General features: G+C 39.0%; 1 protein-coding gene across 1 annotated transcript in view; it reads left to right on the top strand.

The window, feature by feature from the left end:
• The window catches only part of CTNNA2 (catenin alpha 2), a 1,212,193-nt gene that overhangs the window by 345,347 nt on the left and 839,909 nt on the right, over positions 1–26,937 (top strand). Inside the window, exon 4 of the mRNA XM_024129861.2 lies at positions 22,951–23,117. Within this exon, the coding sequence (XP_023985629.1) occupies positions 22,951–23,117 (167 nt within the window). The remainder of the gene's footprint in view (positions 1–22,950; positions 23,118–26,937) is intronic.

Here is a 26,937-nt window from a genome sequence, read left to right on the forward strand (position 1 = left end):
GCCGCTCCGCGGCATGTGGGATCCTCCCAGACCGGGGCGCGAACCCGGTTCCCCTGCATCGGCAGGTGGACGCGCAACCACTGCGCCACCAGGGAAGCCCCCTCAGTCAGATTTTTATTGGCAGTCTTGGGAAAAACGTCTCTTTCTTTCCATTGGATTTGCTAAGGCGTTAGGTGGAAAACAAATAGAAGCAGGTTGGCACAAAAAGGGTTAAGCCTGCCAGATAATGAAGGCAAAATCCAAAAATATGACTGCAAACCTCAAGTGGGCCCTTGGCAACGCCTGGCAATTCTAATATTTAAAAAAACTTTTTTTTAATTTATTTATTTAATTTATTTATTTTTGGCTGTGCTGGGTCTTGGGTCTTTGTTGCTGTGCGCAGGCTTTCTCTAGTTGAGGCGAAAGGGGCTACTGTTCGTTGAGATGCGCAGGCTTCTCATTGCGGTGGCTTCTCTTGTTGAGGAGCGCGGACTCTAGGCACATAGGCTTCAGTAGTTGTGGCACGCAGGTTCGGTAGTTGTGACTCGCGGGCTCTAGAGCGCAGGCTCAGTAGTTGTGGCACGCTGGCTTAGTTGCTCTGCGGCATGTGGGATCTTCCCGGACTGGGGCACGAACCTGTGTCCCCTGCACTGGTAGGCGGATTCTTAACCAGTGCGCCACCAGGGAAGCCCAATTCTAATATATTTTTCTGGTCAATCTACTCTCTTCTGAGAGGTCCACTTCGAACCTATGATCCCATCATCCCACTGAAATCGCTCTTGTCATGTTCTAACTTTACTCAGTGTCTCACTAGCATTTGGTACTACTGATCACTTCTACCTCTTGATGTATTGACTTCAGTTGACTTTGAGAACATCTGTTTTCCCCTTGTCATTTGCTGTTCCTTTCTCATTTATGTGGCTGGATCTTCTTACTATTTTATTTTATTTTTTAAAAGATGAATGCAGAGATTCTTTTTTTTATGTTTATTTATTTAATTTATTTATTTAGGCTGTGCCGGGTCTTAGTTGTGGCATGCGGGATCTTTAGTTGCAGTATGAGGGATCTTTTAGTTGCAGCATGCAGACTTCTTAGTTGCGGCATGCCTGTGAGATCTAGTTCCCTAACCAGGGATCGAACCCGGGCCCCCTGCATTGGGAGCTCAGAGTCTTACACACTGGACCACCAGGGAAGTCCACTTCTTACTCTTTTAGAATAGAGCTCAGTCCTAGATCCTCTGCTGTCCATGGTTTTAAATATCATCATTTTTTAGTGTTTTTAGATAAGCAAGGTATTTTCTGTCTGTGTTGCTTCACATAACTTGAGAAGCATTGAATCCTTCCCACATTTTTCTCTTAATACAATTTGACTTCAAAATCATACTGGGAAATATGATAACTTATTTGGATGGCACTCCAGCTTTTCCTCTATAAAGGTTGTTTCAAGGTAATTGGTAATTCAGCTATTTCCTCATGCCTCATTTCCAGTTCCTACTGTCATTTTACTAGATGGATTCTTTTGTTCTCCTTGTTCATTCACTGAGAATACACGTTTTTAAAATCGTTACCAGAGCGATTTCAATCTTCTAACCTCCAATTAAAAAAAAAAAGTTTGCATTCCAATATTTCTTTTCATTCCCTACTTACTTATTGTAGCCTCTAATTCATTACAAATATTCCAGTAAATTTCATGCAGATGATTCACAATGTCTGCATTTTCTTTGGTTTTGTTTTCTTTTTGATATTTGACCTTTCCTTTTTTTTTTTTCCAATAATCTTCTCAGGCATGTGAAACCAAACTGTCGTTCACTCATTCCTTAAAGCATTTGGCTTTTCCTCAAGTTTTGGCGCTAAAATGAAGTACCCTTAGTCATTTTCCTGTTAAGCTTTTCACTCGCCCTGTGATACACCCCCAACTTCAATCTCGTTTATCACACTTGGTGCATTTCTAAAATGGATGGCCTTCACTGCCTATGGCCACGTTCAATATGCAACAAATTGAGAAAGGAAACCCTCCTACACTACCTAGGGGAAGTGTTGCCTTGCTATTATCTGAAACAATGCATGGTTAGTCCCCTGTGGTGAAAGTTCTGCCTAGGGTCTAGGCCTCCCTGGTTTTTATAAAGCATTTGCTAATCAAGGGTTCTTGATTGCCTGGCAGATTTGTCCCATTAACACAGAGTTGCCTATGCTGTTTCCTTGGCAGATTTGTCCCATTAACACAGAGTTGCCTATGCTGTTTCCTTGACTTCCACCTGAGGAAGTTATTTCTGTGGCAGCTAAATTCCGAATATGCTTTCTCTCGTCAATACTACTCCATCTACATTGACATGACCTGGCTTTTTCTCCCTTTACGTCCATGAACTTGGCAGTTCTGATGTGCCTCTTCTAGCCATTATGTTCATATAGATAGTTTAGTCATGTTTTGTTTTGCTGGAAGAGACCAGACAGAGCCTCCGTCCTTTGTCTTCATATGCATCCAAACAAAAGCAGGCCGGTCCGCGATTTCATTTTGACATTCAGTCACAGTACTTGTGTTACTGAATCGATGGATATTAATCAGGATAAGCATTTGTTGAAGGCTTCTTGTGTGCCTGTACAAGGCCTTGAGGTGGTTATTCAGCAGTGCTAGCACCAGATGTGACAGTATCAACAGTGTATCCAGCCATTCCTCCTTCAACCATTATTTTCACTATTCTTGGAAATTTTAAAATATTATTCTGTCTTCTATCGCGGCTGATTGCAGTTATCCCTTTTTACTAGTTTTGTTCTTAGGAAATGAAACCGATTTAAATATGAGCCAACATTAAACCCTTAGGAAAGGTAAATTTGTAAACATATTAATCTATGTATAAATTAGAAAGCTCACCAAACAGAGAGAAAGGATTTAAGGTATGTGATTACCTGGACTCTCTTCTGGCATTAGATTTGGAGAATTTACTCAAAAGCTTAATATGTAGAAACCAATTCCATGGCTCTCAAGAGGGTTTACGCGGTGGTTGAAAATGGAGTTACATTAGAAAGGTGGGCTGGCCCTGGGCAAAATTGCAAAGCAGAAAAATGTTTGTCTTCCAGCGTCATTGCCCTCAGCTCTACTCCTGGCCTCTGATTCCTTTGGGGACTAGCCTAGGAGCTCAGGGCCTTTTTTCTTTTCTTAACTACACTGAAATGCCTACCTTTGTCAGACTCCTTGCCCGATTAAAAGCAATGCTCTCACCACCCTTCTCTCTCTTCAGAGAGGGTGAATTTTAGTGAAAATTGTCAGTTAAGGACTCATGCCAGTAATCGTTACCTCTTCCAGACAATACATCCTTCAACCAAAACAGTGGATTTGTAACCATCCCAAAGGCTGGTGGGAAAAATCCTGCCATTTAGTTAAGTCTCGATTTCTTGCTCTTTACTGCATGTCACCCTGAAAAACCAGTGTATTCAAATTGCGGTGCCCTGTATCATCCTTTAATTGTCAAGTATGAGCCAATAAAACAATACAAACAGATATTTTTGGAAGAGATCCTTTTCTCTGTCTTAATATCTCCCACAGAGCAGTCTTGCCATGAAGAATCTTTACTTTGATTTCCTTTTTGAAATCTTTTTAATGAATTCCTCTTGCAATACATATATTCATTTATAAATAATATATACGATTACTTGTAGTTTCTTTAATATTTATATTAGTAGTACTAGATTGCAAATATCATTTATCATTGCATGTGTCTAACTTAACTAAATGAACCTAGTTGATTTCTTGTATTACTCTATTGGATGCAGAGATTAACTATTTTCTTACTGTTGGGCATTTGGAGCATTTCCAGTGTCTGCCTGTAACACACAGAGCTGCAGTAAACAAATCTTTCTGAGCCTCTTCTTGTGAACAAGTACAAGAGTGTCTTGTGGGAATATAGCTACAAGTAGAATTGTTAAATAAGGCAGTCCATAAATATGTATAAGATCTAAACGTTGTCCTGGAACTTGCTTTCCTGGGACAATAACTGACAGTGATTTGTTCTTAGGTCTGTCTTTTTTCTTTTATGCTGACTGAAAGTTGAATTTCAGAGTCCTATGGTATCTACCATTCACCTTCACTAGATATTTTGAAAATATTCTCTAAAGTAACTGTAACAGTTTACATTGCTCCCGGCAGTATGTGAGATTTCCTGTTTCCAACATCCTCACTAAATTTTATCACAGTGTTTGGTGTTTTTTTCCCAATCTTTTAGGTGCAAAACTGTGTCTGTTATTTCAATTTCCATATCTTCAGTTGCTGGGCTTTTCATCTATTTATCAGCCATTTGGGCCTGCAGGTCTTTTGTTTCCTTTGCTCACTTTTCCATTAGGTCATTTGTTCTTCTTCTTCTAAATTAACTATACTCATGTTTTGGATACTCAAACAAATATCATGTGATAACGCTTATATGTGGAATTAAAAAAAATGATACAGATCAACTTTATATACAAAACAGAAACTTTATAAACAAAACTTTATATACAAGACATAGAAAATGCACTATGGTTACCCAAGGGGAAAGGGGTGGGAGAGGGATAAATTAGGAGTTTGGGATTAACATATACACACTACTATACGGAAAATATATAACCAACAAGGACCTACTGTTTAGCACAGGGAAATATACTCAATATTTTGTAATAACCTATAAGGGAAAAGAATCTGAAAATAGTATGTATAACTGAATCATTTTGCTGTACACCTGTAATGAACACAACATTGTAAATCAACCATACTTCAATTAAAAAGAAAAAAGCTTTGTATTTTATGTATTGTTTGCAAATATACACTCCTGGTCTGTGACTAGTATTTTCATTTTGTTCATGCCTTATTTTTTACATATAGTTTTTTTAAAATGTAATTTTATTGATCTTTTCTTTGTTGAGTGTTTTGTGTGTCCTTAAGAAATTCTTTTCTATCCCAATACCATAAATATGTATTCCTAAATGTTTAAAAGTTTCACTTTTACACTAGTCTTTATCTTTGATTTTTATTTTGTGAATTAAGATCTTGTTTATTATTTTCCCTATTCATAGCCAGTAATTAGCACCATTTATTAAACAGTCCATCCATCTCCCATTTGTCATAGGTCATGTTTACATGTATAAGTTAGGCTGTTGCAAGCTACTTTATTCGGTTATTCCATTGGTCAGTTTTTGCATGCATACCACTTTGACTTAATTACTATGGCTTATTAATAAATATTGATATCTGGCAGAGCAAAACCTCATCTCCTTTTTGTAGTTCTTCAGAATTATCTTGGCTATTCTTTACTGGCCCTTTGTTCCTCAATCTGAACTTCAGTATCATCTTATTAATTTCTCTACAAGGGAACTCTGTTGGGATCTTGATTAAAGTTGCATAGAATTTATACATCAATCTGGAAAGAATTTCCATCTTTAAATACTGAGTCTTAATTATCATTAGGGCATATCTCTATATTTCATCATATTTTATTTCATATATTTCAATGGTTTTATAATTTCCTCCTTAAAAGTATTTAACCTTTTTCTTAGTTTTATTCCTAGGGATTTACAGTTTTTGTTTGTTTTGTTTTATTTTTAAATGGCTGTTATGATTACAGAGTTTTTAATTGTTATCTATACTGTTAAATATCTATTTAAACATTTTCTTAATGCCTCAGGGATATCATCATAAATATGAGCTATCATGTTGTGCTTGGATTTTGGTTGCATGTCTAAAAGCCTAATCTAATAGTTCTGGTGGTTGCTTTAGAATTTATTTTCCTGGGACAATGACTGATAGGAAATAGCTTTTAGATTTTTTTTTTTTTCATATAGGTAGTTTGCAAGTAGAATGCAATCACGTGTTTTTCCTGGACAACGATTCAAATACTGTAGAAACCCTCCTTCGTTAGGAATAGTTCGTATCTTTAGAAAATCACTTGGTCACATTTACAGTCATCTGCAATCAACTTAACATTTTAATTTTTATTTGTCTTTTCAGTTTTACCAGTGGACTCAAGGATGACTTCAATGATGTAGTCATCAGATCTTAGGGTATTTGGAGGTAGACATACTTTAGTAATATTGACACTATCAGTATCACCCAGCATAATACATGACGTATAATGCATGCTCAGTGAGAATATCATTCAACAAATATCAGTGATGTTATCATTGGAATATTCAAGATAAGTTACAAACATTACACTAGACCATACTCTACTTATAAAGAACTTTTTAGTGTTTGACATTTACTGGAATTCTAGGCAAAATCACATTAAAATTTCCGTCTTTATTTGTTTAAAAGTCTTACATACCAAATCCATGATGGATGTTTTATTTTCATTAAATCAGCTTTCTAATACAATTTTGTATTTGCAATAGCAATTAAATTTGTAGATAGAATCAATCAGCTAATGTTGGCAGAAAAATTACAAAACATTTCAGTCATTATTAAGTCTTTAGGGTGACTACTAGAGTTACCAAGTACAGTGAGCTGCTGGAAGTTTGATATCCCCTTAGGGTGGTTTGCTCAATGAGCAGCTGAGATTTTACTAGCTTTAGGGCAATATCTCCCTGTGTATTAGCCTACATATGCTGCAGAGCAGACCTGTGTTTTCTGTGTGTCCCAGGGACAATGAGGCTGTGAGAGGTGAGACCTCTAATAAGGAATCTTGATACTTCCCACGCTGCAGAACTGCCTCTTCTCTCTGACTGTCTCATCATTGACTGGTACAGTGCAGTATCTACTGCTCACTGCCCCAGCATCACTTCTAAATGCTGCCGTTAAGGATCTCCAGTTTTCCTGTTTCTTGTTTCTTTTGCTTCCTGCTACTTCTGGTTCAGTTCCCAGCCTTGCATGGAAGGGATGATTTTTCACATACAATTCCTATCAATCAGAGCATGACAGCCATTCAACACTGGGTTCAATCTTTGGAGCGTTAGATCCTCTTGGCAATAGGTCTCTCTTCCTTGGCACTCATGGAAGTCTTCTTTTTTGCACCTTATATTGCTAACATTGTAACCCTGCCTACTTTTGGGTCAGCAGTCATTAGAGGAGTTTGGGATTCTGGAAGGCTGGTCCCTGGATGACTAAAATTTTACTGTGAATGTGAATTTTAATGACTTCAGTTCAAACTCTTGTGGGAAATCTTGGTGGTTGAATAATTTTTCAGTAATCTAACAACCAAAGTTGAGATGTAGAATACATTTAAAAAATATTTTTAGGGCTTCCTGGTGGCGCAGTGGTTAAGAATCCTCCTGCCAATGCAGGGGACACGGGTTTGAGCCCTGGTCTGGGAAAATCCCACATGCCACGGAGCAACTAAATCCATGCGCCACAAGTACTGATCCTGCGCTCTAGAGCCCACGAGCCACAACTACTGAAGCCCACGCGCCTAGAGCCTGTGCTCCACAACAAGAGAAGCCACCGCAATGAGAAGCCCATGCACCGCAATGAAGAGGAAGCCCACGCGCCTAGAGCCTGTGCTCCACAACAACAGAAGCCACCGCAATGAGAAGCCCATGCACCGCAATGAAGAGTAGCCCCTGCTTGCTGCAACTAGAGAAAGCCCACGCAGTGTCTAAGACCCAACGCAGCCAAAAATAAATAAATAAAATAAATAAATTCATAAAAAAAATGTAAATGCAATATATCTCACAAAGTGGGTACACGTGTCTTCTTTTGTATCAGTTTCCTAGGGATGCGGTAATGAGGTCCCACAAACTGGGTGATTTCGGACAGTAGAAATTTATTCTCCTATAGTTCTGTCCAAAATCAAGGTTTGGCAGGGCCATGGTCCCTCTGAAACCTGAAGACGAGAGTCCTTCCTTGTCCCTTCCTGGCTTCTGGTGGTTTGTTGGCAATGTTTGGTGTTCCTTGACTTGAAGCTTTAGTACTTCAATCTTGGTCTTCATCCTCATGTGGTCTTCTCCTCTTGTGTGTCTATATGTCACCTCTTCTTATAAGGACATCAGTCATGTTGGGTTAGGGCACACTCTAATTCAGTATGACATCTTCCTAACTTGATTATATCTGTGAAGAGTCTCTCTCTTTCCCAATAAGGTCGAAACAAGGTCCTGGAGGCTAGAACTTTGACTTATCTTTTGGGCTGGGGCACAATTTAACCTATAACATAATTTACTAATAGACTCTTAAGTGAGCATGACGGTGTAGGAATGTAGGATGGAGCTGCATTCTGTGATTTTTGGGAGTGTATGTAGGGGGACGTCAGGGAAAATCTTTCTTTCTCCTCTTGTAACTCATTCATTATCTTCTTACTCCCCAGTCCCCAAAACACACTCTGCCTTCATAATATATTGTTAGAAAGTGGGAAGAGGTGTTTAAAAAAATCAAGTTTTGGAAATACAGTTTATAAATAGTTTTAGTCTATGGGGAAATAACTCAACTCTTGGAAGAGTTCTATGCTTTTATTGTTTAGACCTTTGTAATTTCCGTAGGTAGTTGATTGTATTTTTTGAAAATTGCCACGTTCAAACAAAAAAAGAATAGTGTTACACAAGCTGTTATTCTAAGATGTTTGCGATTAGGGCTGATTGTGAATATTTATTATGATAATAGTGGACCAAGTCCTCTATATTGATTGGTCCTTTCTCTGCTATCCAGAATGGAGAAAAAATGAGATTCCGTTTACTAGAGCTCTCCTGTACTTGTTAACTGGTTTCTAGTTTTAAAAGAGTAGAAAAGAACAAAATACATTTCATTTTGAAATTAAACTCATTGAACTCAGTTTGATATTCCATTGAGGACTTAAAAGATTGAGTATTAATTGGAATAACTAGAATTATGTAGGCCAACTTTCTACAACTACAGGAAATGAAAAATCAGTTTAGGTCAGCGAAGTGTATACTGACCATGGAAGAAAGAATATAGGGGTGTGATGGGTAGAGAAAACAGAACTGGAGTTTAGAGGCAGAAAAGAGAGTATTGTGCTTTTAGTAAAAGCTAGAAGATTTTCCATGTCAGAATGTAGTATAAGCTAAAGCACTAAGAGACTATGTCTGAATAAGAAGTAAAGGAGGGATAGTTGGTAGAATTCTTTAAAACTATATATTAGAGTTCATGATTTAATGGAATACAATAACATACCCTGATTAGCTATCATTATAGGTCTTGATTCTCATGATTTGACTAACTTGACAGCTTTTGCTGATGAGCATGGGATGAATAAAAAGAAGAGGATCTGCCTAGAAACTGGGGAACTAACTGGGCACTCTTGTAAGATCTTAGGTGGTATGCTGAGAGTTTGGTTAGGATAGTGGCTCTGGCAATGGAGAGGACTATGTAATTATTTAAAATACTGATCAAATTAGTAGTACTTTGCCATGAATTACATGTAGATGAAGACACAAAGTGATGTATTGAAATCAAATGTATTATATGTTGATAGGATGGGTTATCACTGATATTATACTTAAAGATGAAAGTTCAGGACTAGAGGCTATAAAAACACTATTAGACATCTTTATTAGAAAATATACTATTACAACTACCACTGGTTAGTATTACTACTGGATACCATTTAAAAAAATTTCCTATGGGCTAGTTATAAACCGGGTTATTTTAAGTTATTTATGCATATTATTTTATTAATCTTTTAAATTTATTCTATTGTGAATCCCAATTCTTCATGATATGTAAATTTAATGGTTTCTTCAGTAGTGAAGGTGCTTGGCAGTAAGCTGTCTCATATTTTTCTGGAACCGTCCTTACTTTGCTCTCATTTAAAATAATATTTTAGCTAGGCATAAAATTCTGGTTTGCCTATTAGGTTTTCTCAGCATGTTGGAGATATTATGCTACTGTCTTTTGGCTTCCATTTTGCCATTGAGAAGGATGCTGTCTGTATAATTTGTCATTGTGTTGTAGCTGGTCTATTTTTTCTTTGTAGCTAAACTAAAATCTTCTCTTTGACATTTGTTTTCTTCAGTTTTACTATGAAGTTACCAAGTGTGGACTTCTTTTTCTTTATCTTGGTTGGTGTATGTTGGGCTTCCTGAATCAGAGTATTAATGTATTTATTCAACCCTGGAAAATTCTCATCCATTGTCTCACAAATACTGGCTCATTTCCATTCTATTTATCCCCTTCTTTGCAATCCCAAGTAGCCTTATATTAGAAAATTTCTCTATATTCTCTACATATTTCTTTTTCTTATCTTTCATTTCTTTAACTATTTGTGCCCTTTTTTGGTTAAGTTTTTTTAGTTGTCTTCTACTTCACAGATTTTCTTTTCAGTTGTATCTAATTTTTTATTTATTCTTTCTTTTCAGATTTAATATCTGTTATTAAAAATCTACTTGGGGTATTCCTTGGCAGTCCAGTGGTTAGGACTCTGCACTTCCACTGCAGGGGGCCTGGGTTCGATCCCTGGTTGGGGAACTAGGATCCCACAAGCCACACAGCACAGCCAAACACACACACACACACACAATCTATTTGGTTCAGAGTATCATGGTCCTTAATTCATGCTTTCAAATTCTTGCTCTACTACTATAAATATTTTAAAATGTTTGTTATATATTTTATTCCTTATACTTCTATTATCTGAAGTTCTTTAATCATTAATTTTTTTTAGTTTAATTATTAAGTTCTTTAAGATCATTAATCCTGCCACTCAGCACAACTACAGTGTTCTATAATTTTGAACTGTATACTCATTTATTTGAAGCCTTATTTGAGAGATTCCTATGCATCCTTCCAAAAAACATTTGGTTTTGTTTCTGACAAGAACTCCCATAAAACACCAACCTGAAACTAAATTTTAAAATAACTTCTCTGCTTCTAGTCTATGCAGATACTATAACTGAGTTTCTTACAAACACATGAGGTTAGTACTCTGATTATAAACTATCATTGCCAAATATAAATGAAACTGTATGATTTTTTTTCTGGATACGGACAGACATGTTTCTTTATCACTCCTCTTAGCCAGAGGACACATTTATTTTCAGTTAATATTTTCACTCATATAGCACTTTAAGTTTCTCAATTTTATTTTGGGTAGAAAACATTACAGAGCTCTTCCTTGTGAGGGTCAAGACATTCTCCTGTCCCATCTGTAGCAATTAAACGTCTAGCTTCTAAATAACTATTAATAACTCTAAGATTGTCAATGCTTCAGAATCAATTTACCATTTTTATTTCAAGGTTGCTAATTTCTTTTTCTTTTTTTTTAGCTCAGAGATTGCCCTGCCATTTATAAAGACGTTTGCTGTATTTCACATGCATTTCCAGGTGTCTTGGAGATATATTTCTTGGTATTCAATCTCTTACCTCCTCTCATTTAAGTTTTACATAAATCTGTGACATGGGGTGATATTTTATTCATTTTACTGTTGAGTCTTAGAAAGTTTAAGTAATTTTCCTAAGGTCACACAAGGAAAAAATTGTGAGAACCAGGACTTAAGATAAAGAAGTCTGAGCCCAGGTTCTTCACTGGTATATTCTCAGAGACAAAGCACAATTATTTTAAGAGCTTATCCTACTGATAATTTTGTTACTTAATATTTTGCTAGAAGAATATTAATACTATTAACATTTTAACTTTATTCTTAGTTTCCATATGTGAAGGTTAACAAGCCTAAGATTTAGAGGAGCCCAACATTCTAACTGAAAAGAGCTAGTAAGTGATATCCAATTAATAGTGGGAAATATTAAATCTTTACTTTTCAAGGTGGTGGGGATTCAAAATGATTAGCTAAATCTGTCATGTGATGAAGAATTAGTTCTTTTTTGTTCCTTCTTTTAGTCTAGAATTATTTGGCATACATATGCATAATAGGTGGAAAGCAGACTAATTTCCATAGATGATTATGGGTTTCTCATTCTACTGTGAGGTGGGTTGCATTTGACAAAAACCATATGTGATTTTTGCATGCACAATCAGCAGCACTTTAAATATGTCTCCAGCCTTAATGCAGAAACATTGACTGGGCATTGCAATGCATAGTGTTATACTCTACAGTCTAAAAGAAAACTGCGATGTTTTTGCTTACTCTTGGACAGTTCTATTTTCAAGTTAAGGAAGGTTCTAAAGTTGTCTCTAGGAAAAAAAAGGAAGTTGAGTCTGATCACAACACAATAGCATTGTTAGTTGGACATCTAGGAATCAAGATAAGCATATCAGATGTCTGATTTTTACAGAGAGAGACAAGGAACTTCTTCCATTGCAGTTCCTATTTTATATATCCTCTTGTGATTTTATTTGTTTAAGTATTGACCTAGCTCCTTAAAATTAGAGTGCATGAGGACATCACTTTAGTGCCTAGATTTTATTTAAAAGATCAGTTTAAAAAATATTGCCACAAAATAATTTATCACTGATTGTGATTGGTGTTAAGAACATATTTTTTCCCCTTTCTTTCTTTCTTTCAGCTACATTTCAGCTTTCTTTTGTTGCTGCGCGTAGGCTTTCTCTAGCTCTGGGAGCAGGGCCTACTCTTCACTGCGGTGCGCAGGCTTCTCATTGCGATGGCTTTTTGTGGAGCATGGGCTCTAGGTGCGCGGGCTTTGGTAGTTGCAGCACGTGGGCTCAGTAGTTGCAGCACGTGGGCTCAGTAGTTGCAGCGTGCAGGCTCTAGGGTGTGAAGGCTTCAGTAGTTGTGACGTATGGGCTCAGTAGTTGTGGTGCACAGGCTTCATTGCTCCATGGCCTGTAGGATCTTCCTGGACCAAGGATCAAACCTGTGTCCCCTGCATTGGCTGGTGGATTCTTAACCACTGTGCCACCAGGGAAGACCCAGAAGATATTTTTGTTATTGGTTTTTATTGTTTTGCTTGACATGTAACCATTGGCATTGTCCTTGAAGTGGTTAAATCCTAAACACTGTAGCTAGACTTTCTAGGTTAAAAGCCTTATTCCATTATCCGAAGTTTTTTGGCCTCTGGCAAATTAATTTATATATAATTCAGTTTCCTCATCTATAAAATGGGAAGAGTACCTATCTTGTAGGATTTTAATGAAGATAAAATGAGTAAATGCAGTGCTTAGGACGGTATCTGACACTAAATAAGCATTATGTTAGGATTAGCTATAATTATTAATCTCATTATTTATCATCTTCATCATCATATTGTGTTTTAGGTTTTTTTTTTGCGGTATGCGGGCCTCTCACTGTTGTGGTCTCTCCCGTTGCGGAGCACAGGCTCCAGACGCGCAGGCTCAGCGGCCATGGCTCACGGGCCCAGCCGCTCCACGGCATGTGGGATCCTCCCAGACCAGGGCACGAACCCGTGTCCCCTGCATCGGCAGGCGGACTCTCAACCACTGCGCCACCAGGGAAGCCCTTAGGTTTGTTTTTATCAATAGACTGACTTAGAGCTTCAAGGTTACTAAGATCACAGACTTTTAAGTCCATTAGCCTTAGATTCAATTCCTAGTGTTAAGCTGACCTTGGACAAATTAATAAACATTTCTAAGCTAAGCCATAATTTTTTAATCTTTAAGTGAAGGTAATGTTGTTCACCTCATTGTGAGATCATAAATGTAAAGTGCTTAACATTGTGCCTGGTACATAGTATTTTATAAATAGCTATTATTACTTCTTGCATCATGGTATACATGGAAGGAGTTCTTGAGATCATTTAGGCATGTGTTCTTAGTTTCTGGAGAAGAGGGAGATGAGCTAAAGGTAAGTAGAAGTGAGGAGGCAACATTAATTAACATTGAAGAGATCCACACAATCGGGCAGAATAGATTTTAGCAATGCTTCCATTTTTGGACATGATCTCTAGCTGCATCTGTTGATTATTGAAAATATTAGATTTGGGAATTCTCAAATGTAATTATAATGTGTAGCACATGAAGCAGAAGAATCCTTTAGGCTAAATTCTATAAATCGTCACATTTCCTGGTTTTGCCAGCTCTTTGTGCTGAAGCCTTGACTGGAGTATTTAAATAGGGCACACTTGGTGGGCGTTTATGTGTGTGCATGCTCATGCATTTATACCTGAAAAGGTTCTTTAGCTTGGAATTGTGTGAAGGTAACGAATGGGTCTGTTAAAAATCACAGAACCCACAATCTGCTGTGATTATTAAATATAGTTGCTTACCCTTTGTTTATATAGGGCCTCTTATAAAGGATGCACAGTGGATTCATACAGGCCTTTCATTCCATCCAAGTAACAGCGTTGGGTTAGTGTGAATAGATGGTGACCTCTGTGTGGGCTTGGACTGAATCAGCCTCGGCTGCCATTGTCCTCTCTCCGATGTGCCAGGATGCCTGCTTTGTACTTCATGGTCCTGAATACCATCTGGCAGTGGCTTAGAATTTTGCTTGTTAAGTCCAAGTTTGCTCAGTCGTGCTTCCGTTCTGTGTCTCTTAAATAAGTTCTCCACATCAATGGGTTTTTTGACATCTGCATTTTCTTCCCCAACTTTTTCTGCAAATTCTTTTTTGGTAGGAAAAGCTACTTGCTGTTCAGAGTAGGAATTGAAAATGAATTCCCCTTCGTTGTTCAAAACCAGTTCCCATACTTACCACAAATCAGACACCTCCCAGCGGTGTCCCAGGGCAATTGATTGTCAGTCATTCCATCTTTATAGTATGTGAGTGAAGTAAGAATTAAACAACCATGTGTATTTGCTTTAAAAATCCATGTTAGGGGACTTCCCTGGTGGCACAGTGGATAAGAATCTGCCTGCCAATGCAGGGGACAGGGGTTTGATCCCTGGTCTGGGAAGATCCCACATGCTGCAGAGCAACTCAGCCCATGTGCCACAACTACTGAGCCAGCGCTCTAGAGCCTGCGTGCCACAACTACTGAAGCCTGCGCACCTAGAGCCCACGCTCCACAACAAGAGAAGCTACACAATGAGAAGCCCGCGCACTGCAACGAAGAGTAGCTCCAGCTTGTCACAACTAGAGAAAGCCTGTGCGCAGCAACGAAGACCCAATGCAGCCAAAAATAAATAAAATTAAATCTTAAAAAAAATTCCATGTTAGTGTATTAATCCTTATTATGCTGTCATACAGAGTGAAATACTAAAGTCAGCATGACCAGAATATCAGAATATTCTCTCCCTATAGGCAGACCTACGTAGGAGGTTAAATTATATTCCCAATGTGAGTTTATTAATTTGTAGTGAGAACTCTATTCGCCAAGGAACTGGGCGCCTACATTCACTGGCAGTACATACAGTGTAATTTTCAAGTCATTTATCACTCATTTTCCACTAACTCTGAAGGAAATAACCACTAAGGAGCACAGAATGGGGCTCCCTTTGCTTGAGAGCAGCCTGCAAAGGTAGAAAGACTGTGGACTGGCAAGTGAATCTGAAATGGCTCCTCATCAAAACAGTATCCACAAAGTCTGGGAATACAGGGTAAAGAGCACATTTATTTGACTTTTTTTTTCAGTATAACAATTGGATCCTTGCTTTAAGTTTTTATGTACTTTATAAGAAACAACATTCTGGAGGTTTAAGAAAAATATTGATAATATTATTTGAAATTTTAACTAGCAAATTAAAAAAAAGTAATTTTGTCATGTTTCCTGACATTCTGGATACCCTACATTATTTTGACTGTGGTAGTAGATCTCGTTTCCAGTGGAAGGTATTTTGACTGTGGTAGTAGATCTCATTTCCAGTGGAAGGAGAGAAAACGTTAAAATTCATTGACTTTCTGTAATCTTCATGCTTTCATCTCTCTTTCTATACTTCTCTTTAATTTCATGAAACTAGTGTGATCAGATGGCGTCTGTTTCCTTTGGAAATATTAGTCGAAAACTGAATTAGTCCACAGGAAAGAGGTCCTAGACCCCTCAGGCCCACTTTTCATTTAGGGTTTGATGTTAAGAAGTTAGAGGGGCCCTGAAATCTCTCTATTGACCCAGACCTGCTCAATATGGGGCTGAGGAACTAATTAATAATGAAGGGTGTATTTGTCTGGACATTCTCGTCCACACTCTTTGTTTTTTAGAAATCTAGCAGGGAATTGGAGGAGAAGAGAGGTCAGCAGTGTGTGTCTGGTGTCTGCCTTCTCTCAGAATCATGGCTAAAAGCTATACATTGCAGGGATAAAGAATGAAAAACTTAATCTCTCTCTCTAGATACAGATATAGATGTAGAGATATAGATATAGATATATAGATACACATACACACACACACACGCTCTTTGGCCACTCTTACTTATTATTGTAGCTGACTGAGCATCCTTTACATACTCATGAGTCCCAGCTCCCCAAAACGCAGCTTCCTCTTTCTTGAATTTCCAAATGCTTGATCAGTGGGTGTTTCTCTACAGATGTTCTTCAGATGATCCTTGTTAGTGAGTCATTCAGAAAGATCAGGATGCTATTAAGTAGAGGGCAGGAATCGTGACTTCATCTTGAATATCCAGAACTTCACAAGTATCTACCACATAGCAGGTGCTTAATAAACACTTACTGAATGAATAAAAGGATGAATGAAATGATATATAACTCCTTATATACTTTGCACCCATTTATAGATATGATCATACAGTCAACCCTACAAACTTAAGGCAGTGTAGACAGGACTGTTACTCTCTAACCCTCCAAGTTTCCCTCACCCATAAGACTGCATGTCACCCTGTTGGGACATGTTTTCCTCTCAAGGTTGATGTTTGTTATAACCTTACTTCACTTATTTTAAGAATGTACTTTTGAGTTGGAAGGAGAGAAGACTGTCTGAGATCCATCATGACCCTCGTGACAAGCTACTGATCACAGAATTGAAGAAAGCTTTGATTAGCACATTTTGGCAGTTTGTCTTTTTGCATTTAGGGTTTTGAGGTATCTTAAATCAATTTTGTTCATTACCTATTGCCAGATCCTCCCACTGAACAAAAGTACTTTTGTTAACTGTATTTTGTTACAATTGATATCCTGATGTTGATTTAGATGTGGTTCTTCTGTGATCTCTCTTAATATAGGAGCTAGAATGATGGTGATATGGATACCTCCAGTCAGTTCAGTAAAGAAGACAAACGGCTATAATCACATTTAAGAAACTGCCATTTCTCTGTGATGACTTGGAAATCAATGGCAGTTCAGAAAATAAAGCATAAAGACTGTGCCATTAAAATCCTAGAATCGGATCATTCTGTTTTTTTCACCCTCAAACTAGTGAAGAAAATCAGTTTTCTCCATGTGATATTTTAAAATATAGCTTAATTAAGCTGTAATTTTATAGCACCATTTACCATGTTCATGATACCAATTACTTGGGACATTTTTTCTTGTTTCTAATCTTGAAATGTGTGGTAGAGTTTTCCATCCTTAATCAACTTTTCTTAATATAAGAATTGTTCCTGTGATTTGTTTAGCCAAAGACTACTTTAGAAAAAGTTAAGTTGACTTGTTATTTTACAGTATAACAATTTCAAGTGTAGTTTATTCATCTGCAGCCTCTATTTGTACTTCCTATTTGCTTTTCTTTGTATTTATATCTAAGCTGATTGAAATCAGTGGTGCAAGTGTTATTTAGTTGTACTAATGACAATTATGAGATAACCATAGGAACTTACAAATATATTTGCACCTAAGCTTAGTATCAAGACTTCCAAACTGGTATAAAAAGGTTTAAGTTATGTGGATTAACTTGGGAACAGTCAGTTGTGAATTTGTGAAACCATACAAAAACAGAAGGTTTCCAAAGAAATATACTACAGTAGTAAATTGCAGCAAATTTAAACTCAAGAGTCAAGAGACCCAGCTTCTGGTCTGAACTCTGCCGTTAAGTTGGCTGTGTGACCTTAAGTGAGCCATATAAGGTTCTTGATACTTGGCTTTTCTCCTCTGAAATTAAGGAGTTGGGCTCCACCTATGAGCTCATATTCGATATCTTTCAAACATAGGTAGTAATTTAGATCCTGAAATAGGTCATAGTGACTTGATATCAATTGTTATCTATCTTATCATTTGTCTTCACAACATGACAGAAACCAGATTTTTTCCCTCCAAAGCTAATTGGCAACACCTTTTATGTTTACACTATAAAGTTGATTAAAAGTTTGTGTACAAGCAAACTAATCATCCCAACTTGAATGACTAGTTAGTAGGTATTTAACATTTGGAGAACTAGGGGGAGTTGTTTGTTCATTTCTCTATGCGTGTTGTCATTTTCATAATCTGGATGCAGCATTAGTTCTCAGGCAATGGCTGATGTGTGTTTGTTTTGGCATTTTCCTTCTCCCTGAAGGACAGTAAAAAAAATTCTCTCAAGATTTATCGATTTGAAAAGGGGACTAGATTTTTATGTGTGGTTCAGAAGAACACATGGAAGACCAAAATAATTGAAGAAACATTTTTAACAATTAGAGGTCTCTCAAATTGGAATGGTTTCCTAAGGAGGCAGAGGTCACACCTGCGTTCTGCCTCTGCTAAGATTTAGGCTTCCTGATGTCCTCTGACATATTCTTAAATTCTGTAATTTAGACATTAACTCCCCACCCCACCACTACCTTCCTATTCTGCCCTTTTTTTTTTTTTAACACAGTGTCTTAATTAGCAAGAGGAAGCCAACATCCTCTCTATTTGCATGTTGAGATGGTGATCCCGCCTTTTTCATTCAGAATTAGATGATAGCATTTTTGATGATCATATTAACTCTGCTGTTCAGTCAGGATGCCACTTATGGCATTGTTTTTCTTTCCTCATCACATTAAAGATTTTTTGAAATCACATTTCAACTACCAAGTACTATATATCAGTCGACTGACATTTCAGTTGGTTTTGATGTGTAGTCATGGTTATAGAAGAATAAAGATATTAATCAGTAGACACATTTGTTGACTTAAGAGTATAAAGTCAACAGCATGCTTTTTATAGGGAGACTTGCCTTACATATGCAGGGTTATTGAAATTTTGGATTTATAAACAAAGATAATTTATTGGGTGCTTACTTGCTTTACAAAGTAACTTATAATAGGTTTTGTCTAATTATATGTTTGATACAGTGCAGTTATTTCAGAAACACTTCCACTGCACAATGAAATTTAAAGTTACCATGTTTATCAATTTCTTTTCTCTTTATTTTTATAAAAATATTAAGTGACATCGGATCCAGTATTGATCCTCTGCACTCCATTTTTCTTTTACGCTTAGCACATCGCTGTTTACTGTTTCCAAGTTTGCGGTCTTCTACTGCATTTAAACAAGACAGTAATCACCATTTTATGGAATGTGGCTCTTGCTACATTTATCAAGTCCTTGCAAAGGTTCCAATTCCTCCAGGGTAGCATAAGAACCAAAAGAAGCACCAATTTGAAAGCCAAGCACTAACACCATTTTTTTGGGGGGGTGGGTTATATTCTGCCTTAAAGCGATACGTTTTTATCAGGCAGATGTTTTCTTGCTTCTAAATTATTGTGTACACAAGCAGTGACGTCAGCCACAAAATGCACCTCCAAACCTTCATCTGGGAGTTCACCAGCTATTCTTGTCGTATTGGAGAGGATCGCAGTGATAGTGGTAGCCGCGGTATTAATGGTAAATAATGAGTAAGCTCCCATTACTGGCAAGGCCTTGTGCTGGGTGCTTTGAGTGCATTATCTTTAATCTTTAACTCTAATGACAGCCTACGAAGTAGCTGTTATTATTTCCACCTCTATTTTGTAGTTGAGGGGACTAAAACACAGAAGTGGAATATTCGCTGATCTCACAGTTTAATAATGGTTGAGAGGAGTCAGGTGTGACCCTTTGGTCTTTGTTAAAGATGCATATTCCCTGTTAATCCATGGGTTAATATATGTAAAGCTTTTAGAACAATACTTACAAACTAAACCTTTATACAGAAGCGCTGTATACAGATTAATTAGTATTATTTCCCCTTAGTCACTTATTTGGAGATGTTATTTTTTTCTTCTTTCCAGCAGGTGGTAGTGGCTTGAGAGGATCAAAGGCTTTATCATAGAAACCCTGCTCTGAGCTTAGGTCTGTAATCAAGTTTATGAGCTTGAATACAAGAGTGTATATAAAAGAAACAGGCAGCTCTGGTGTCCTCTCTTTATTGCGCTCGTCCTGCCCCTACACATGCATGCTATTTCTTAGCTAAATATTTTAGTCTTATAGAAAAAGCAGTTCCCGGGGAAAATAGCTAATTTTATTCTGATAAACTCTCTTATCATTTTGTAATATAGATTTCCTTTTTCTTTTAGTAATCCTAAAACTACAGGGATGTAAAACGCTTTAAAGTTATAGTTGACTCCAGAGTGCCTTTCCTTTAAAAACTTTAACAACATGAAATCATTTGTATCTGCTTAAAGTGAGCTTTTAGTTTTAATTTAAATTGGATTAAATCGTCTTTTATTTATTGGAGGATAATCTCAGAATTTAGTGTGACATTTCCTTTTGCAGAGTCACATTTGCTAATGTGGATCTCTCTCTGTCTCTGTCTCTGTCTCTTTCTCTCTGGGTCTCATTCTTTTTCTCACGGACGTCTCCCGAGCGCCTTCCAGAGGTGCCTGGTGTGGTCCCCAAGCTCCACCTGACAACTCCGTCCTGCTCTGTGCCATCCCCTGGCTTTGAAGCAGTATTGCTGACCAAATAGTCAGCATCTGGATGAAGTGCCATTATACTGACCCCCTATATGAAAATCTGATCTTGAAAATCAGTTTGATTAGGCATGGTTTCTCCACAAGCTGGAAGGGGGTGCGACTGGACTCTCCTCTTAGGGCCCTTTTTTCTGAGAAGAGCCCTGCCTGAAAGGTCCATTCTTACCCAAGCTATGACTCATACCAATTTAACCTGAAAATTTGGGACCAACCATGTAGCTCCCTCGGTTCAACTGCAGAATAAATCTCCCCCTTCCTTGAATAAGTGGATCCCTTCCAATGGCAGCTGACTTACCCATTAATACCATATACAAATGTGTCCATTCTTTACCTAGGGTGACCCTCTCGATATTTCATTAGATTCACCCTGGTGTATAATGTTCTTTCTTGCTGCACTCTACAGAGTGAGAATGAGGTAGACTTCTCCCCACCACTCAGATATCTGCTACTGTCTTTTTCTGGGGGACAGGGGCTGGGCAAAGAGGAGATTTATGCAAGCCTGTGGCAAGGGTGGAACACTGGGATTGAATATGTACCTCCTAACCGCCAGCCTCTACCTTAAAGTATATTTAGGCCTCTAGAGCCATACATCTTGAAAACTCACCAGTATGATAATGAATATTTAAACTTCTCCCATGCTGTTGTTATATATTAAGCCACTTGTTTGTGTCTAGGCGTAAAGACTAAGCTGGTTGGCTGTGTAATAGATGGTAGCCTCTTTTAAAAATCCAACAGCACAATATATTTCCTTACACACCCACCTTTCTTAAGTATAAAAAGGATCACTGTGAGGGTTTAAATAACTACAACACTGAGGGAATTACATTATATTTTGATCTGCCTGTAAAATAATGAGAAGAGGTTTTTATTTTCCCTTATATCTTAGGATAAATTATAGGATGCCTGGCCTTTCAGTGATATTTAAATCAACTCGGTTTTGATGAATAGATGAGAAGTATCATTTTATAAATAAATATTGAATGACTTGTGTCACCCTAATTTAATGAATTGGTCATATTAACTCTACTCTTCTGGTTCATTGAAGCATTTGTACCCCTGTGTATGTTCTGCTCTGTGAAGCTTCATTATACTTTTTCCTAGTTCTCTGTCCTCCAGGTGGATATCCACCCCATGGGGCCCATCTCATGTAGTGAACGATCTCCCTTTGTTTCCCTCTCCTGGGGTGCAAATATGTACCTGTCCATTGTGTTGGGTCCATATTCACCATCACCACCTCGTCTCTGGGTTGATACCTAACCAGTCCCCAAATCCACTGTTTCTCTCATGTAGATCTCATTAATACTCCCTTCCTCTCTGTATCCCGTTCCTATTTCCCTGGTCCACGTCCTCATTACTGCTGCTTCAGATTATAACCGTGTTTCCCTGTTTTCTCTGCACTAGTCTTGTCCCTCCCGGTTTATTTTATATAATGTGGCCCAAATAACAATCTATTAAGTCATTTCCCTCCCTGCTGAGGACACAGTCCAGATCTCCTCCACGGTGTTGCAGGCCCTGGTGCCTCTCTCCCCCACAACCCTGACTCGCTGTGACTTTCCAGGTGATTGCACCGCCCCATACTCAGCGCCCTGCTCCAAGTCCTGGAGCCTCGTGATGTTCCTGCTGCCTCGGGTTTCCTTCCTACCTTTGTCTTCCTGGTGAACACATTTTAGTTTTTCAAAGGCTATCAACATTGACAGCTTCCCTCCAGCCTCACACTAAAGGAGTAAATCACTTCCTCCTCTTCTTTGCCTTCATTCTTAATCATGTCTACGATGGCACGTAATCACTATTATAAGTATGTATTTACAACGTGTGTCCTCATTAGATTGTGAATTCCTTGGGGCCAGGGAGTTCTTAGTCTCCTTTGCAATTCCAGAGCCTGGAGGAGAATCTGACATGAGTATGTGCTTAATAAACATCTGCTGAATCACTTCAATTGTCTCATAAATGTTCTCTATATTAGAGAATAGCTTTCCAGCAGAGAATGAAAAGAACAGACTTGGGGTAACTCTATAGTCTGTTACTGTCTGATTCGCTCAATTAAGAGTACAGAGTTCATGAGGCCAAGGTCTTAAGTTTCATCTCTCTCTGGAGCAGTTAACTTTATTCTTCAACTCTTAGAAACCAACTAGCCTAGTGAATACCACTGGTTCCAAGGGATGTGCAAAGTGAGAATGATTAAGGTCAGGCAAATTCATCTCAATTCTTAGACCAATTGAAGGAACTATATTCCTTATTGATGCTAAACACATACTTTTACACTTGGGTTTTGTCTACAGCACCTGTCTGGGTGCACTTATGCGTCTGACTTGAAAGTTTCTGCTGCACTGAGGGAGCTGGCACCACCTGGTAATAGTGGTTTTGCAACGAGAGCTGTGATGGCCCGTCCACAGATCTGTACGACTGCCAGCCTCTGAGCCTCCCGTCTACCCACGTGTGTCTCCGTGTCTGTCTTCCAGGCGAGACGATGCGTATCGCCTCTTCAGAGTTCGCTGATGACCCGTGTTCCTCGGTGAAGCGTGGTACCATGGTGCGAGCTGCCCGGGCTCTGCTATCGGCTGTAACGCGCTTGCTCATCCTGGCGGACATGGCAGACGTCATGAGACTTTTATCTCATCTGAGAATTGTACGTATGTAGAACTTATCAAAATGTGCTTTATGTGGGTAGCAGTGTTGACCATGGCACTGAACTGGACCAAAGATGTTTTCACTGCTCACCAGATCACTTGGTTACTCACCCAAGTGGTATGCCCCCGAGTTTTCTACTACTAAAATTATATTCAATGATACCTCTTTCAAAGTTACAGAAGATTCACTTGAATTGTTTTCCTTCTCTCGAAACACAGAGTTTGGATTTCCCCTTAGTTCTTGGAGTACAAAACAGTGCATCTTTCAGGATGCAGAGCCCGCGCGTGGTGTGCCTGCCTTGACTTTGTCTTGAGATTCAGAGCAGCGCTGGTCCCTGGGGTAAATAGGCCAGGCCAGCTCTTCTGGGTAGCTGGCCACGTGACCACCTCTGCCCAGCTTAATATGGATCCCATGTTGCATTGTATTTTGTTAACTGCCCCAGCGTTGCCCTTTTGTAGAATTACGTACTTCGAACCTCCCTTAGTCTGACAATAAAAAGAAGCCTCGTCCACAGCACTGATGGCTAGAATCAATCTTGTTGCTTCAAGCTTGGCATCTAACATTCCTGGATTGGGTCTCAGGGCGCATATGTGCCCCACCAACTCCTAGAACTCCATGATATGTGCCTTGCTTGTCAGGATTCCTTGGTTCCTTTTAAGTCTTTTGTTTCTTTCTTTCTTTTTTTTTTTTTTTTTTTGTGGTATGTGGGCCTCCCTCTGCTGCGGCCTCTCCCGTTGCGGAGCACAGGCTCCGGACGCGCAGGCTCAGCGGCCATGGCTCGCCCAGCCGCTCCGCGGCATGTGGGATCCTCCCAGACCGGGGCGCGAACCCGGTTCCCCTGCATCGGCAGGCGGATGCGCAACCACTGCGCCACCAGGGAAGCCCCAAGTCTTTTGTTTCTTAATGGAAGTGGAGACTTGCCCTGGTCACAAATTTTCCTGGGTCACGTGCAACCCTCCCAGCCCTTGACAGTAGGCCTTTCTCTGTTTTCCTAGTTGCTCACTGGTATCTAGTTGCAGCCTGGGTGGACCCACCCTTTGATGATGTAACTCGGTTGCTTAAGAACGTGGCTTCTGCCTAGAGCGTCTCTATTCCATGCCCTTATTTTCTTGTTCCATGAAATGAACAATGAGGGGGCAGGTGAGCTAGGAAATGAATAATGGCAGCCTGCTCTTACCTCACCTTCCATATCAGATTTGTCCAATATGGAGGTTCATTAAGAAATTTCCAAAATCACAAGTGTTCTCTGTCAAAAAATCTTGGGCAGGGTCTTAGCTGAGCTGGCCCCAATAAAGGAGCCAAGATTTCCAAAATTTTGTATAAACTCTGCAGTATTATGAAAGGCCTCAAATTCCAACATCCCCGGCCTGAGTTGCATGGTCATAAACCACAAAGCAGGTATAGCTCTTCATGGTTTCTGTTCAGGTTCCTGAGGAACCAGGGGACACAAAGCAGAACCTGCTTGGGAATTTTTCTCTCAGACTTTGCTCAGAGAATAGGCCTCAGAAACCCAGGAAGGCTCTTGCAAGTTGGATGAGGTGAGTAATATGAGGAGAGACTACCTATTTCACAGGATACTGAGGGTCCGTGTAACTTTATGAATAACCTTATGGACACTGGAGTAAGACAGCCTACATCTAGTCTTGGTTTGGGGTCCACTTGCCAGCCTGTCCTAACCCATCACATAAAGCCTCCACAGCATAGAGAACAGAGGGGTGGTAGCCAAAGGTGGGGGGGGCGGGGGAGGGATGGGATGGGAGACTGGGGTTAGCAGATGGAAGCTATTATCCAGAGAATGGATAAACAACAAGGTCCTCCGGTAGAGCACAGAGAACTAGATTCAATACCCTATGATGAACCAGAATGGAAAAGAGCCTTAAAAAAGAGAATCTGTACATACGTACAACTGAGTCACTTTGCTGTACAGCAGTAATTAACACAACATTGTAAATCAACTATGCTTCAATAAAATATATGTATAAAAAATAATAAAAAATGAAACTTCCTTAGGTCTCAGACATCTCATCTGTTTGTAGGGGGCTAATGATTGTGCAGCCCTCAGAGCTGTGGGGAGGTTTAAACTGGGGGAATTCCTTATGAAGTGTTCATCACGGAGTCTGGTGCAAAGTAAGTGTTTGGTAAATGGCGGCTATGTCACCATTGTCAGATCCCGGAACTTCAGTGCTGGCTGTTATTTCTGCAGCCCCGCCTGAATTATGTGCATCTTTTAGGCTACAGATGACTTGGTTCTCAAGTGTGTTGGAGAAAAAGTTTTGTTACCTTTCTCTTCCAGCCTGCTTAGTTTTCAAAGGCAACATTTTAAGAAAGATCTTTCCCCAGATGGACAGCCTTCCTTTACCAGGAGAATAGGACTGAACCTAAGGAAATTAACTTTACATCTTATATGTTCTCTGTGCCGTGGAAGGCCGTTTCAAGCCCCTCTTGAGGAGTGATGAAGGCTAAATATTCTCCCCGAATGGCCCACACGTGGAGGGTGCTCGTGCAGTCGGGGCCTGTAGTGTGATGTACGGCACCAGTTGCTGCCTGCAATCCTGCCTCTACCCACCTGTTTTGACCAGTGCTGTCGGCTGATAATATCACACTGCAGCCTGTCTTAATGTGGAGTCAATTATATCCTCTTCCCGACACAGCAGATTAAGAGAAGTTTAAAAAAAGAAAATGATTTAGCACAAAATATGGAGAGGTCAACCCAGCAATATTAAGTAGTCCTGTCAGACTGTCAGTAGTAAAATTAAAAATGATTATAGACTGAATAACACAATTTGTTCTACTGAAAGCTCAGCCTCTGCAGGGAACAGCGGTGGCGGAATGGTGCCCCCTTGTGGAACAAGTTGGGAACTGCAGCTTTGGTGCTAGCGCTGAATTACTCAGGTGGCGTGTGTCATACTTGGGTTCAGGTCAGTCAGGGTTTCATACGATGGGACTATTGTTCCAATCCCCTAAAAAAGACTACGATGGGACTATTGTTCCAATCCCCTAAAAAAGACAATGTGTCAACAATTCTTTGCAAATGAGCATGGTATATAATTCTTCTTAGCATTTTTGTTCTATTCTATAGAAGCACATCCTCTCATAAACAAGTGTTGTCTGCCAGCATCTACTTATTTGTTTTTAACTCACGATGAAGGAAATATCTTCATTTTGATGGAGCAGGTTAGAAATTATCGTCTACACTTTTATCAAGACTTCTTCCAAATAAAAATGAGTTTCTTTACCAAATGGATGATAGAACATAAATGAGAAAAAGAGTGGCAGGCGCTTTCTAGCGATAATAAAGCAATGACTTGATTTGGGGTCGGAACATTGATTAACACAGTATAAGGAGCCCTGTAGCTTCCTGCCATGTTAACCACTGCATAGGTATTTTACCTTTAAGCATTTCAGATAGTATTTTACTTTTCATCTTTTAGGCCATATGCCAAAACTTTATTGCCGTTCTTTCCAGATATTGATTTTTCTCGTTTCTGAGTAACTTACAGGAATATGGAGGGAATTGCCTTCTTATCAGAAACTTATTTTCATGTTTTTCCATCAATAATTCACTGAGTAGATGAAGGAGAGTCAATTTATTCTCCTAAAATGCCCGTCTTTATTTTCGGCCCTGCACCCTCTAGGTAATTGTTGGCAAATTGAGTAATCCTGAGCAAAACTCATTCACCCTCTGAAAATGAGTAAAGAACTGGGAATTCTGCAGAGGCTGTGTGATTTGGCAGTGTGTAGGTTTTTGCATTCTGCTACCTTAAAATTACATTTGCAAACTTAAGTTTATATGCCTGCTAAGGAGTCCATCTTTTCAT

Source organism: Physeter macrocephalus, chromosome 12, assembly GCF_002837175.3.
Source record: "Physeter macrocephalus isolate SW-GA chromosome 12, ASM283717v5, whole genome shotgun sequence".
NCBI lineage: Eukaryota > Metazoa > Chordata > Mammalia > Artiodactyla > Physeteridae > Physeter > Physeter macrocephalus.